The sequence below is a fragment of the Myotis daubentonii genome, chromosome 10, assembly GCF_963259705.1.
Source record: "Myotis daubentonii chromosome 10, mMyoDau2.1, whole genome shotgun sequence".
Classification (NCBI taxonomy): domain Eukaryota; kingdom Metazoa; phylum Chordata; class Mammalia; order Chiroptera; family Vespertilionidae; genus Myotis; species Myotis daubentonii.
In genome coordinates this window covers 13,320,142-13,336,650 of record NC_081849.1, presented here as the reverse complement: position 1 = coordinate 13,336,650, position 16,509 = coordinate 13,320,142, and the positions used below count along the sequence as shown (strand labels likewise).

Below are 16,509 nucleotides of genomic sequence, written 5' to 3'. Positions count from 1 at the left end.
GAGGGATTCAATCTGTAATTTTGGAAAATGATACACTAGAGGGAAACCACTATGCTCTCCCCGAAAATAGTCTCAGAGAATTTGACTGAACTATTATATTGATCTCTTTCTTGATTAGAGTAAGCCTCCAAGTCAGGGTAAAATTATTTCAGTCGTAAACGGAAGTAGAATTCTTTCAGTGGTAAACTGAATTAGAATTGTAATAGAATACTTTACGAAATAGAGGAAGTCTTAAATTTACATTTTTATTTCAGCAAACTGCTATATAAAATACAATAAGCATTCAGTTTGAACATTTCTCTGAGGACAGGGACCTTTTTTGTGTTACTCATTACTATATTCTCAGCATAATTACAGTGTGGCTACTCTGATATGTTTCTATATGAATATGTAAATTAATGAAACTTCAAATTAGAAAGTGTGGTTTATTTTGTGATTTTTTTCTTAAACGTGTTTCATCACTAGAGGGTGCTGTGTGCGCATGCTATACTTTTAAGTGTTCGTTTTTTTTATTTGCCATGAGATTGGATTTTAAATAATCTGATTTATTAAAAGCTTTCATTTCTCTTTTTGCTTTCAAAGCAATACTGATGGTATTGTGTATTCATGAACTTGAGTAACTATTAATGGAAGCATTAACACAAATGTTTCTTTTCTCCCTCCTCTTTAGAAGACTTATGACTCCAATTATGTATGCTGCACGAGATGGTCACCCTCAGGTGGTTGCTCTCCTTGTTGCTCATGGAGCAGAAGTTAATACCCAGGATGAAAATGGTTATACTGTGAGAATCCATTACACAATGTTCCTTTTTATTTCTAAGACATTGATATAATTATTAGTATTAGGCCACAAATATGTTTGAAATAAAAGTTACAGAAGGGCTAGGATATAATTGTGGTTTGATGAAGAAAAGCAACAGCTGAAATATAAAAAAGGAATTAATCTGTCTCTCTTGGTCCTCACCACTGACAAAGAAGCTGTAACACACAACAAAACCTGGGCTCCAGAATACACTTAGAATTCTTTTTTTATAGAACACAATTCAGTAGTTGGCATATAGACCATTTTATTATATAACATCACTTGAATGTGTAAAACATTTCTTTTATACTGAGTACTAGAAGTTTGCTTTGCAATTACAACTTTGGAAATATGTTTACATTAAATTATGAAAGGAAGAGATTGCATCATTTCATTAATTAACCATGTTTACTTTTTTATTTTATTAATTGTTCTCTCCCTCTCATATACAGTTCCTCTTTTTAAACAGTGTTTTCCTCCCCTCCTCCCACTTGTCCAGGCTTTAACATGGGCAGCACGTCAGGGTCATAAAAATGTAGTTTTGAAGTTGCTTGAACTTGGAGCTAATAAAATGCTACAAACCAAACATGGAAATACACCAAGCGAGATTGCAAAAAGAAATAAACATCTAGAGGTATTCTTTTATATATTAAACTAAATTTTCTATGGCATGTTATGTTGTCACTTGTATTCTAGAGTAAATGCTGATAACTAAAGCTCTGTGAAACTTGAAGAAGAAATTTGTAGTTTTTTTCTTCTAAGCTTTGAAGATTTGAGGACTTTTAATTAGTTTATTGCATTATTAAATCTAGGGTATGTGACACTGAAATAGAACATTAAAGAACATCAAAGAACAATACGAATATGAACGATTATTTTGAGTTTTAAATTGTTTCTTAAAGTGAGATTTAATTTTGTATTTTGGCTAATTATGTAGCATAACCTTGAATTACTAAAAAGTTATATTTTAAAACTAAGGAATTTCCCCATATCTTTTTGAGGTATGGAGTTGGGATTTGTATACATTTAGCCATGCTTACTACTTTCTACCTACTTAACCATGTATTTAAAGTACTACCTTAGTACTCAATCTGAGTTATTTACCAAAATGGAATTTTTCGTTTTGTTTTATATTGTATGGAAAATATTAATTAGTATATTCTTTTGTTTTTTCTATTTTTAATTAGATGTACTTATTTTCTTTTCTGGTTATTATTCTATTCTATTTTATTTTATTTTATTTAAATATATTTTTATTGATCTCAAAGAAGGGAGAGGAAGAGAGAGGTGGAAACATCAATGATGAGAGGGAACCATTGACTGGCTGCCTCCTGCACATTGGGCTGAGCCCGCAACCCAGGCAGGTGCCCTTGACCGGAATCGAACCTGGGACCCTTTCGTCCACAGGCCGAAGAGCCAAACTGGCCAGGGCTCTGGTTAACCAATTATTTTAATCAAGGAAATATTTGCTTAATTTATAAAAAGTTATTCTCAGGATAGTAAATTGTGAAAGTTCAGTCCCTCTCACCTTGGAAAAAAATTCTTTTTAGATCAGCGGTTCTCAACCTGTGGGTCGCGACCCCTTTGGGGGTCAAACGAACCTTTCACAGGGGTCGCCTAAGACCATCGGAAAACACATATATAATTACATATTGTTTTTCTGATTAATCACTATGCTTTAATTATGTTCAATTTGTAACAATGAAAATACATCCTGCATATCAGATATTTACATTGCGATTCATAACAGTAGCAAAATTACAGTTATGAAGTAGCAACAAAAATAATTTTATAGTTGGGGGTCACCACAACATGAGGAACTGTATTGAGAACCACTGTTCTAGATATAAAATAATCACATTTAGTTTCTTTTAAGTAATAGTATATAATATTGTTAGCTGTATTTGAATGGTTCAACTTTTTTCAGATCTTCAGCTTTCTTTCTTTGACTTTAAATCCATTGAAAGGAAAGCTTCAACAGCTAACTAAAGAAGAGACTATTTGTAAACTATTGACAACGGATTCTGATAAAGAAAAAGATAGCATATTTAGGTAAAAAACCTTTTTATTGTTCAACAGAATACCTATAATTCAGTAAAAATTGTGCATGATTTTATTACTTCTAGTAAATGTGATATATGATATGTTAAACTTATAAGAATTTTTTAATATCACTTAGAAATGTTTGTTTTCTAAGTGCTTTATTCTCCAGAATTTTAGAAAAATTTTATATGTGTGTATTGACAGTAATGAGGATAATTTTTGACTTTATACAAAATATCCACGATAAAATTTATTTCTAAAAGGTTCTAAGATTATGTTTTTGTTAGTGCTCAGTTTTTTTGAACACTAAGTTTTTAGCAGATTTCTGATTTTTATAAGCTAAAATTAAAAATACACATTTTTTTCTGAACACCATTGTTCAGTATAGGCCACAAAATTGTTATCTATTTACCCACATTTAAAATTATTATTAAATTCTTATTTTCTGCAATTAGTTTTTCTTATACAAAATCTCACAAGGAATATATATATATATATATATATACACACACACACATATCAGCAGTTATTTTCATTCTTAGGAAAGATTATCTATATTTTACTATCACCATTTACTATCACATGTTTACTTATATCTTTACTCAAGAAACCTTTCTTATTCCTGATATAACATAGAGCTGTTGTGTAAATATGCAAATATATTTTACATATATTCATTTTTACTCATTCTCATTCTTTCTCTGCATTATAAATACTTATTTATTGTTTGGGCATTTATAGTCTTTTTCTGAAATTGACATTGCTATAAATATATATAGTTCATATACAGCATTTGGAGACCTGGAAGTATTTTTACATGGTCTTGGACTTGAACATATGACAGATTTATTAAAGGTAAGACATTGTATAAGCTACAGTAAATTACTTATGTATATTTGTTGGTTAACATGACATTAAATACCCATAAACATGCATATGAGGAGTCCCAAATGCACTATTCTCTGTAATTTGTACTTAAAGCATTTTGAAAATCTGTACTTAAAAGAGTTTCAAAAATTTGTACTTATAAGCATTTTAAACATTTATTATTCTAGAAATTTATGTAAATTTTATGGCTGGGATAAACAGCTTTTACTTACTGCCTAAAGCTTCACGAAATCCTGCTTGTACATCTAAGCCCTTTGTTTTTGCAATTGCTTATCTTCCTGTATAGAATATTAGAAGAAGCATGATTTTAAACCAAATAAACCTCGGATCAGATTCTTGCTTTATTATTAACTGAAATATGTTACTTAAATATCTCCTTTTTTCATGCTGATGATAATAATACCTAATGTAGGGTTATCATAAAGATTAAATTCATATGCCATCCACTGTTACAGGTAATTTAGGTATGAATTATGGGGTTTGAATAGATGACAATTATAAGATAATTAGAGGCCTGGTGCACGGATTCGTGCACTGGTGGGGTCCCTCAACCTGGCCTGCACCCTCTCGCAATCTGGGACCCCTCGGGGATGTCAGAGAGCCAGTTTCTGCCCAATCCTCGCAGGCCAGGCTGAGGGACCCCACCAGTGCACCCTATCTTGATGTTTTTCTATGCTTCTCTGCATGTGTATTTAATTCCTCTTTTATTTTCAAACTAGAGGCCCAGTGCACAGATTCGTGCATTGGTGGGGTCCCTCAGCCTGGCCTGAGGGGATCAGGCTGAAACTGGCTTTCCAACATCCCCCGAGTGATCCCAGATTGCAAGAGGGTGCTGGCCAGGCCAAGGGACCCCACCAGGCCTCTAGGATGCATATAAGATCTTTGGTTAATCTCTTTCCACCCTCCCCCTCTGAGATTCATCTGTCTGTTCCATGTATCCATGTCTGTGGTTTTTGCTCCTGCATTGAGCATCTGCCCCCTGGTAGTCAATGCACGTTATAGCTACCGGGCAGTTGGCCAGTCAACAGGTCACTTAGGCATATATATATATATATATATATATATATATATATATATATATATATATATATATATATATGTATATATATATATATATACTGATACTGAAGGATTAAAGCACTATTTATGATAGACTGTCGTTCGAAATACGCACATTCTGTTTGGGTAGTTCAAAATTAGACTTCCTTGTACAATCTTGAAACTTCTTATTTGAGATATATTGAGTAAAACTAAATGTTATTGGTGGTTTAATGTAATATAAATAGAAATTTTAAAAATTCATAAAGCATAATTTCTATCCAATCATATAGAGTAAATATAAATTGTAATCATTGTCTTTGAATCTGGAAAACTAGCTATATTTATACTTTTTAAGGTAATTATACATATTTTGACATTTATTACTATTTACCTAGTGGTGTAATTCTTTACCTGCATAATCCTATCCCCTCTAGAAAGCTGAAAGTTGTTTAGGAAGGTAGCTTGTAACTAACTTATATACATGTGGCTACTTCCTCATCTACTGTTTTATTTATATTAAAAGGTGGCATTGTTTTTCCTTTCTACAGGAAAGGGATATAACTTTAAGACATCTTTTGACCATGAGGAAAGATGAGTTTACAAAGGTAGTATCAATTTCAAAAACTGCAGACATAATCTTTCATATTTCTAAAATTTTAGATGGAACCTTTTATTTTCTATTTTAAAGATCCTAGGTTATAGAGCAGTGATGGTGAACCTTTTGAGCTTGGCATGTCAGCATTTTGAAAAACCCTAACTTAACTCTGGTGCCGTGTCACATATAGAAATTTTTTGATATTTGCAACCATAGTATAAAAGAGATTTATATTTTTGATATTTATTTTATATATTTAAACGCCATTTAACAAAGAAAAATCAACCAAAAAAATGAGTTCGCGTGTCACCTCTGACACGCATGTCATAGGTTCACCATCACTGCTATAGACCATGAGTGATATTTTGCTAGGTTTTTTATTATATATGATTATAGATAACCAAAATCTTCTGTTATGGTGTTGTTATTTTAAGAACATTCAAAATCTTAAGAGTTGATTTTTCTTTTGATTAGTCATGACATTTCAATTAAAACTCCTCCTTTATTTCTAAATATAAATTAAAATTTTAAAACAGGTTACTTAGAAATAAGAGGTGTTTTTTGTATGAGTATGAACGTGTCATCCAAATATTGCCTTTTGCTGGATTTTCATAATGGTCAAGACCTGTTATTTCATCATCTGATATTATTAAGCAACAATTTGAAAACACTGTGGGGAATATGAGAGTTACTTTAATAAATAGGACACTTAAAAAGTAATGATCTTTCTGAACATATTGGAACACATTGGCATAAACACACTGAAACTTTAATTCGTTAGTATCACTGAAAATCGAAATAAGCATACTAATTAGCTAAATCCAGGAAAGAAAATTTAGTTAATACTAAGGGTAGAATACAAACATAAAGAAGACAGTTCTCATGTAATCACAGATATTTCAAATAATATTTTGAAGGAAAACTTGTATTACTGTGGGTTTTTAGACTATATATTAAAATCTAGTCATTTATTTTTAGAATCCATCACAACTGTTATGTATTGTAAAAAATTTACTGAAGTTACTACATATCTAAGTATTTTAATAATGTAAGCTTCTTAGTCACAGCTACAAGCAAATCATATTTTTTCAGTGTTATTTTTTCTATATGTATCTTTTTTCAAGATGTGAATCAAGTAGAAAACTTCTATAGTAATTTTAAATATTATTCATGTATGACTATCTTATCGCACCTTGAAATTATATCTATTTAGAATGGAATTACCAGTAGAGATCAACAGAAAATTCTGGCTGCTCTTAAAGAACTAGAGGTAGAAGAGATAAAATTTGGAGAATTACCTGAAATAGCAAAGTTGGAAATCAGGTAAAATTAACTTACTGGTTTACATTAATACTGTTTAGAACCAACTGTTCTTTTTTTTCAGTTTAATTTTGACAATGTTTCAGTCATTTTACTTGATGGCATCATTTCCCCAGATAGCTCATTTTGCAACACTTTGTTATAAAATGGGAGATACTTTATAAAGTCGACTTTGAAGTTATTTTACCAAGATTTAAATGTCAAATTGAAAATATAGTGTAGTGATATTTTCATTTAGGGCAACAAGAAAGTGTTTCTCCTATAGCTCAGCTCTATTTTCAGCTATAAAGTTCATTTTCAATATTATAAATTTGTCACACACTGATAGTTAATAACATTAGTAATCTAAAATCTATTTTGAAAAGAATATTTGAGTTTGTTTATGTATTATTGAGTATTAAAAGTTTTAACTTTTATTTGAAACAATTATAGGAGCCCCCATGTACCCTCATCCAGTCTCACACAATGTTAATATCTTGCTTAATAAGATATTACAATATCAAAATATCAGAACCAGAAAACTGATATTGGTACAGTCCACATAGCTCATTCATATTGCACCAGTTACACATGTACTCATTTGTATATATGTACATAGCTCTATGCAATCTTACCATATAACTAGAGGCCCGATGCAGGAAATTTGTGCAAGAGTAGGCCTTCCTTCCCCCAGCTGCAGGCACTGGCTTCCCTCGCAGCCCAGGCTTCGTCCGGAAGGTCATCCGGAAGGATGTCTGGTCTAATTAGTATATTAACACTTTTATCATTATAGAAGATAGAATATAGCTTCATGTACCTACTTTCATAATCAATACACCTAACATACCATTACCACAAGGCTCCCTCATAGTACCCCTTTATAACCACACCTCTCCCTCCCTTCTTCCCTAACCCCTAGCAACCAATAATTTGTTACCTATTTTTATAATAATGTTAGTTCATGAATATTATATAAATGGAACCATACAGGATGTATCCTTTTTTGATTGGCTTTTTTCAGTCAGCCTAATTTCCTTGAGGTTCACTCAAGTTATAGCCTATAAAATATAATACTTACAAATTCAGTAGTATTATCACTAGTTAGTCTGCCTAAAACTAATGTTGCAACTATGATAAATATTAAACACATGAATAATAGATTTCCACATTATTTTAAAATTTAGAGGTTTTTCAGGAAAAATATAGATGATCCAGGTTTTTTTAAAAAACTTTATTACAATGTTAAATTATTTTCCTTTCTCTTAATATACCTCTTTATAACAAGATATGTTTTCAAAATAATTCCTCATAATTGCTTCAAAATAACACTTAAGCACATTGTGACGGATTTCAGTTGTGAGGAATTAAAATCAGCAAACTTTGAATTACTTGGTTCATTTTCTTTACTTAACTTATTTTATGAAGGAATATTCTAAGTTTTACATGCTGACTTGCAAATTAAATGTTTTAATATAACTTATGTGCATGATGGCAGAATTGCCTACACAAATTTATTTTGTGGATTTTATACACTTAAAGAATGTGCAGAATACTGAATGGTTTACTTATTAAAACTGCTGAAATTTTTTTAACAAAATAAAACTGGAAGACATATATTTTAGGAATTTGACCTTGTTATTAAATCACAGACTTTGTTTATATGCTGTTAAGGAAAAGGTTTTACTTCCCATTTATTCAAAGTCATTCTTTAAAGAAGAAATTAGTCATTAAGTCATAAGAAAACTAACAGCAAGAAAAGTTGAACTGATTGATTATAATCTTCTGATAATGTGATTTTAACAATTTAGCTACTGATTTATTTTAAGATACTTTCTTCTGTGTTGTAAATTTTCTAAAATAGTCTCTCCTACAGTAATACATGCACAGTACACTTATTTTTTCTACACTTAGCCTTAGTATGTTTGCAGATTTTTAGAATGAATTTTACAAATATTAATAACTATTATATTACTACTTTGAGATATTTTGAACAGCAATAGTTGTTTTCATTCATGTCTTGACACTTTCAACAATTTCTGCTAGACCTTTTCTCTAAGCCTATCTGACATCTACTTAAATTTATCAAAGGCATCTCAAAAATATTTCCATTAAGAAAACTGTTTCTCCACCAAAAGGAAAAATCTGTATAGATACAAAATTTTATGTAAAAATATATTGTTCACATCTGTTATTTATAAGCTTTCTAAAATCAGAAACCTACATATTTAACAGGGGAATTGTTGAATTACATTGCATCAATATAATTATTGTATTGTGTCATTAATATTATCAGACTTAATGTCATGGGAAAATATAATAAGTATAAAAAGCACAATATAAAATGGAGTGTGAAGTATAGTGCTAATTATATACATGCATAAGAAAAATACTGGAAGAAAATGTGTACTATAAGAAAATATTCTGAAAGAAAATAGTTATCAGTCATTTTCTTTGGATGATAAGAGTACTGGAATTTTAACTTTTTTAGATATTCTGCAATGAGCACAGAGTACATTTATTTGGAGTACCTTTTTTTAAAGTATAAATTTTATTTTAATACTTGACTTTACATTTTAAAAATATGGTCTGTTGTTTTACTCTGGTGAACACTATGTTATGCTGCAGTATCAAATCTATGATATCAAAGTTTATATCTTTATCACTTATATAATGCAAGTAGCTCTCCTCCTTGTTATTATTCTGAGAACAGGCTGGAGCAACAGCCCCAACCAGGACATGCTGCTCTTATGGCAAAGGGAAAAGAGAGCTGAAAGAACCAATCAGTCACTCTTAAAGCTTCTGTTCAAAACAGTCACTTTCAGTCATATTTTATTTGCCAAAGCAAGTCACACTGCCAGCCTTATGTCACTGGGGCACAGAGTATAATTCTATGGCAGAGAGAGGCCTGGTAATATTTAGCACAGTAGAAAATACATAACTTCATCAAGTAATACAATATACTATACCTATGCCATATCTGCTTACTTTTAATTCTTTAAATATGTACAGAATTATCAGGGTTTCCATGTAAAGATATATAGAGGGAACCCTGTCCTGCTCTGGGTTGGGGGTGGGTAGCCATTCACATAGTTGTATTTTTTACAGCTTACCTATCCATACTCAGTAGCTGTGAACATTATACAAGAACTAGAGGTCCGGTGCACAAAATTTGTGCATGGGAGGGGGAGTGTCCCCTCAGCCCAGCCTGTAACCTCTCCAATTTAGGACATCCCTCTCACAATCGGGACCACTGGCTCCTAACTGCTTACCTGCCTGCCAGCCTGATCACCACTAACCACCTCTGCCTGCCCACTAGGTTGCCCCCAAATGCCCTACCCCCACCAGGCTGGTCGCCCCTTACTGCCCCCTGTGCTGGCCCGACTGCCCCAACTGCCCTCCTCTGCCGACCTGGTCACCCCTAACTGCCCCCCTGCCAGCCTGGTCACCCCCACCTGATGACCTGGTTGCCTCTCACTGCCCCCTTTGCCGGCCTGGTTGCCCCCAACTGCCCCCCCTCTGCCAACCTGGTCGCCCCTAACTGCCCCACCACCACCAGCCTGGTTGCCCCTTATGCCCCCCCCTGCCTGTCTGGTTGCCCCTTACTGATCCCCTGCCAGGCTGGTCACCCCCAACTGCCCCCACCTGATGGCCTGGTTGCCCCTCACTGCCCTCCCTGCTGGTCTGGTTGCCCCCAACAGCCCCCTTGCCAGCCTGGTTGCCACACACAGCCTGTTGTTGTCAATAAGTAGCTCTGTTGTCAATAAGGTCGTCCCTCACTAACCCCCCTGCTGGCCTGGTCACCCACGCAGCCTGCTGTTCGGTCATTACTGTGACGGCATCCTGGACAATTTGCATATTCCTCTATTAGTATAGCTGGTATGTATTTTCCTTTTATTCATTAAAACTCTGCCGGGAGCCGGTCCATGCTTGCTGTTTCAAGGGACCTGGCATATATGGCATACGGTTCTTAATATGTTTGCTCACCTTCTTGGCGCTGTGTTTTAACCAAGGTCACCTCTCCGAGAAAGGTTGAATCCCCAGGTAGGGATTTTCCCCTGAAGTTAGGGAGGGAATAAAACCCCTCAACTAAGTGCCAGGCGGGTAATTAATCACTTTAACTACGAACAATCATGCTTAAGCTACATAATCTTTACTCCCCGGAATGGAGATAAGAAACGCCCTAACCTTTGTAATAGAGATTGATAGGATTGAATCAACTGGTATAAATACAGTTGTAACAAGACAGAAAGAGACAGAACTTAGAACACAGAACTTAGAAGAGAGCCAAGAAGACAGAACCTACACAGAACCTACAGACAGAAGAACTTCGCTGGAGAGAACATGGCAAAAGATCCTGGACTGAACCTGACTACAGAAATATGGCAAGAGAACCTGACTAGAACCTGGTGACCGAACCTGGCTGGAGAACCTAGCGAGGGAACATGGCCACAGAACCTGGCTGGAGATCCGAAGCAGAACCTCTCTGGAGATCGAAACCAGAACTTGGCTGGAGATCCTGGCTAGGCTGCTGATCAACTGAACGCTGTCTCCGTGTCATTCCTTCTTCGCCGACTCTGTCCACACCTTTGGGAACCCCTGGACCTGCTGGGGTTGGACCCCGGCAAAACTCTAATTTTGTTCATTATTTTACTTATTTGGACTGAGTTCTTATCATCCTTTCATCTGAATAAGAGTTTATAAGTTTATATTATGTGTGTGTGTGTGTGTGTGTGTGTGAATTTTATACCTGCTCTCAGTTGATATTTTGAATGAGAGTTCTCAGTGCATCTTAATTTCCTTGAACTCATTAAATAAAAAAGACACAGGTCATTAATGAAATACCCTTGCAGTAATTACTCATTCTTTTCATTGATAATAAATAAAATTTGAGTATTTAAAGAGTACTAAGTGTGCCTTACATAAATATTACGTGGAAACAAAACTGATATAAGTAATGACTCCTGTTATTTTAAGTAAGATCAGAAAGAAAAGGGAATGAAGAGTTATATTTGTTTTTAAAATGCCTTTATAAATACCACTTTTCCTATCCCACCACTGCCACCAAAAAAAAAAAAAAAATACCACTTTTCCTAAACAGAACAAGAGCTTATCTAAGTTATTTTTCATTTTTAAATCTTTATTGTTGAAAGTATTACATACATCCCCTTCCTTCCCCTCTAACCCCTTCTAGCCCACCCTCACCCCAGTGGCTTTTGAACAAGTCACTTCTCTAATAGCCTTCTAGAACGAATTAAGTTCAAGAACCAAGGTTCCACTGCATTTATTTGATGCACTTGTCAATTGGATTGTTTTCTTTGTTTCCCTTTCTGATAGTTCATTATTAATGTATTACAGCAACTGATTTCTAGATATTTGTTTTGTGTCCTGCTATTTTACTGAATTTACCAGTTATAGTAGTTTTTGTGTGTGGAATCTTTAGGGTTCTCTATATACAGTATCATGTCATCTGTCATATGCAAATAATGACAGTTTACTTTCTTCTTTCCAACTTGGATGTCTTTTATTTCTAGGACTTTCAGTACTATGTTGAATAAGAGTAGTGAAAGTGGACATCCCTGCCATGTTCCTGATCTTAAAGGAAATGCTTTTAGTGTTTCCCCATTGAGTATGATGTTGGCTGTGTGTGTGTGTGTGTGTGTGTGTGTGTGTGTGTGTGTGTGTGTGATCTATATCCTTTAATGTGTTGAGGTATGTTGCCTGTATTCCAACTTTACTAAGAGTTTTTATCAGAAATGAGTGCTAATTTTGTCAAATGCTTTTTCTGCATCTATTAATATGATCATATGGTTTTTACCCGTAATTGTGTTTATGTGGTGTATCACAGAAATTTGCAGATTTTGTACCAACCTTGCATCCTAGAATAAATCCCACTTAATCATAGTGTGTGATTTTTTTAATGTGTTGCTGGATCTTGGTTGCTAATATTTTGTTGAGGATTTTTCATCTTTGTTGAACAGCGATATTGGCCTGTAATTTTTTTCCCTTTGTAGTATTTTTATCTGGTTTTGGAGTTAGGATAATGCTGGCCTCATAAAATTATCTTGGGAGTCTTCTCTCTTCTTGAATTTTTTGGTAATAGTTTGAGAAGGGTAGGTTAATTCTTCTTAAAATGTTTGGTAAAAGTCATCTGTGAAACCATTTGGTCAGGGGCTTTTGTTTGTTGGAAGTTTCTTGGTTACTGCTCCAGTTTCTTTAGTTGTAATCAGCCTGCTCAGATATGCTGTTTCTTCCTGATTCAGTTTTGGGAGATCTTATGTTACTAGGAATTTTTATATATCTTTCAGATTATTTAATTTGTTGGCATATCCTTGTTGGTAATATTTTCTTACAAGCCTTTGTATTTTTGTGGTGTCTCCTTTTTCACTTCTAATTTTATTTACTTAGGTCCTCTATTTTTATTTCTTGATAGGTTTTCTTAAAGGTTTATCAATCTTGTTTATCTTCCAAAAAACAGTTTTTGGTTTCATTGATCTTTCATATTGTTTTTGAATACTCTATTTTGTATAATTCTGCTTTGATTTTTATTATTTCCTTTCTTCTACTCACTTTGAGCATTGTTGATTTTTTCTAGTTCCTTTAAGTGTATGGTTAGATTGTTTGATATTTTTCATTTGTTTCTTAAGGTAGGCCTTTGATAGTATGAATTTATCTTTTAGGACTACTTTGGCTGTGTTCTATACATTTTGGATTGTTGTGTTTTTATTTTTCTTTGTCTGGAGGTAATTTTTTACTTCTTCCTTTAGCTCACTGTTAACCAATATTTTTGTTTAGTAACATGTTATTTAGCTTTAATGTTTTTAATTTTTTTATAATTGATTTCTAGTTTCATATGATTATGGTCAGATAAGATTGATATGATTTCAATCTTCTTAAATTTATTGAGACTTTGTTTTGTGTGCTAACAATGTTGTCTATCCTAGAAAATGCTCGATGTGCCCTTGGAAATAATGTATATTCTGCAGCTTTGGGGTGAAATGCTAAAGTCTAAAGTATTTTCTATAAACTGCCTTTTTTTCAACTTATAAGACAAAAAGACTCATTTTAAGTTAAAATGCTATATAAGTTCTAGCAATGTGTCTTAGAGAAAATTTTGCTGTTACGTTTCATTGGAGGCAGAACTTGCTTGCTATTTATAACCTTTTCTCCTAGAAACAACATGAAAGAAACTTTGTATAGTGTATAGTTAAAACTTCTGCCTTATAAGAATTTTGTTTGCATTCAGAAGTACCTTTTGGTCCCATAGTAGTAGTTTTGTCTGCATTTTTATTATAGTGCATACTGCTAAATGATGCAGAAAGGTTATTTCACACTCTTGTCAACTCTTGATATTAATGTCCTATTTTTTGTCATTCCACTAGAATGTAATATTTTATTTTCTTGTAATCCTTTATTTATTAAAATTTTATTTTTTCTTTTTCTTTTAATTACCTATTGGTCCACTTTTGTATTGGGTTGTGTAGCTTTTACTGTAAATTGGCTTCTGTTACTGAAACTAATCTAGTCACCACTGTCTCTTCATTACTTGACCTTTTCCTCATTCTTGAATCCATTCCCTTCATTGTCTTTCATAAAAGACCTTAACCCCTGATTTTCTTCTTCTCAGGCTACTTTTCCTTTTATATGTTTTTTTTTTTTTTACCTGTATCAACTCACCCCTCTTCACAATATGTATTTTTATGTCTTCTTCATGATGACAGTTATGATTTCTGTTTAGTGACCAAATTACAGATGCCTCTAATACTACTGTAGTTTATGTCTCCATTCACAACTGAAGACTGAATTTCTGTTAGAGATTAGTGAAAATAAAGATGTAATTTTTCCCCATCTAAGTTAACCAGCTGCCTGAATTCTATCTGGCCTCATGAGTGTGTGGACCTCAGAATAGGTATACCTACAAGACTGCCACTTTCTGTTGCTTACTGGTCATTTCCACCTACATATCTCATATCATTGACATTATTATTATAATTAAACTAGAGGCCCGGTGCACAAAAATTTGTGCACTTGGAGGGGTCCCTCAGCCCGGCCTGTACCCTCTTGCAGCCTGGGACCCCTCGGGGGATGACCACCTGCTCCCTCCCCAGGCCTAAGCTGTCAGTCAGACATCACTCTGGCAGCCCGAGAGCCCTCGGGGGGTGTCCACTTGCTACAGGGAGCAGACCTAAGCTGCAGTCGGACATCCTTAGTGCTGCTGAGGAGGCGGCAGAGGCTCCCACCACCACCGCTGTACTGACAGCCATCAGCCTGGCTTTTGGCTGAGCAGAGCTCCCCCTGTGGGAGTGCACTGACCACCAGGGGGCAGCTCCTGCATTGAGCATCTGCCCCCTGGTGGTCAGTATGTGTCATAGTGACTAGTCATTCCCAGTTGTTCTGCTGTTAGGGTCAATTTGCATATTACCTTTTTATTATATAGGAGTGCCTAACCAGCCTGGGTGAGTGGTTGATGGCAGTTTGCAGGCTGGTCAAGCCCCCAGCGGGGACCCTCACCCCATGAGGGTGTGGCCAGCCTGGGTGAGGGGCTTATGGCTCTTTGCAGGCTGGCCACAGCCCCTTCAGGGTGGGGGGTCCTGCTGTGGTGCCTGGCCAGTCTGGGTGAGGGTTGAGGGCTGTTTTCAGGCTGGCTAAGCCCCCCAGCGGGGACCCTCACTCCATGAGGGTGTGGCCAGCCTGGGTGAGGGGCTGATGGCTGTTTGCAGCTGGCCACAACCCCCAGCCACCCAAGCTCCCAGTAGAGGCTGGCTGGAAGCAGGTATCTGGGATTTGTTTAGCTTCTATAATTGAAACATTGTTGCCTTTAGTGGAGGCCACAGCCAACTCAGGGCTGGCAGGAAGCTTGGCTTCCTCCATCGCCCGGGCAACCAAGCCTCCTGCTTGCTCCAGCTCTGTGGCTGCTGGCCGCCATCTTGGTTGGGTTAATTTGCATATAGTCACTATGATTGACTGGTGGGCGTGGCTTAGGGCATAGCGAAGGTACGGTCAGTTAGCATCTTTGTCTTTTATTAGTGTAGATTTATTTGAATGCCATGTATATGCTAGACAAAATGCTAGGTGCTTTTCATACATTACCTCCTTCAGTCTTCTTTAGAGTTTTATTATCTCAATTCTAGAGATATGGAAACATTCGGCTGAAGATTAGGCTTTCCCAAGATCATAAATGTGGAAGCTGAATTCAGATTCATGTCTTTCTGACTCTAGAGCCTATGTCCTTAATTGTTATGCCATAATATTATATCTTTATCCCACTTCCCTACCACCCACCCCTAGATTCAGTTCCCTGCTGGTGCCACCACCTTCCATTGAAACCAAATAACAGAATCATCCTAGACTTTCCCTTTTCTTTTACATGCAACCTATCACCAAGTTGTTCAGTTTATTCTCCAAAATGTTTCTTTAAACCATTATCTCCTCCCCCCCTCAATCAGACTGCCACTGCTAGATCCTTAGATTAAGCTTTTTTTAAAAATATATTTTATTGATTTTTTACAGCGAGGAAAGGAGAGGGATAGTTAGAAACATCAATGAGAGAGAAACATCGATCAGCTGCCTCCTGCACACCCCCTCCTGGGGATGTGCCCGCAACCAAGGTACATGCCCTTGACTGGAATCGACCCCAGGACGCTTCAGTCCGCAGGCCGACACTCTATCCACTGAGCCAAACCAGTTAGGGCAGATTAAGCTTTTCTTCATCTTATCTTAGATCAGCAATTTTCAACTCTTTCATCTCATGGGACATATAAACTAATTATTAAAATTCTGATCTGACAAAAAAAAAAGGTATAATTTTGACCCATTCTCGATGGCTATTGTGCTGGCTGTTGTC

General features: G+C 35.3%; 1 protein-coding gene across 3 annotated transcripts in view; it reads left to right on the top strand.

The window, feature by feature from the left end:
* The window catches only part of ASZ1 (ankyrin repeat, SAM and basic leucine zipper domain containing 1), an 84,169-nt gene that overhangs the window by 52,121 nt on the left and 15,539 nt on the right, over window positions 1-16,509 (top strand). For all 3 annotated transcript variants that reach the window (XM_059656093.1, XM_059656096.1, XM_059656094.1), the window contains exons 5-10: window positions 671-782; window positions 1,302-1,436; window positions 2,730-2,854; window positions 3,625-3,700; window positions 5,323-5,379; window positions 6,583-6,692. In XM_059656093.1, the coding sequence (XP_059512076.1) occupies window positions 671-782; window positions 1,302-1,436; window positions 2,730-2,854; window positions 3,625-3,700; window positions 5,323-5,379; window positions 6,583-6,692 (615 nt within the window). The remainder of the gene's footprint in view (window positions 1-670; window positions 783-1,301; window positions 1,437-2,729; window positions 2,855-3,624; window positions 3,701-5,322; window positions 5,380-6,582; window positions 6,693-16,509) is intronic.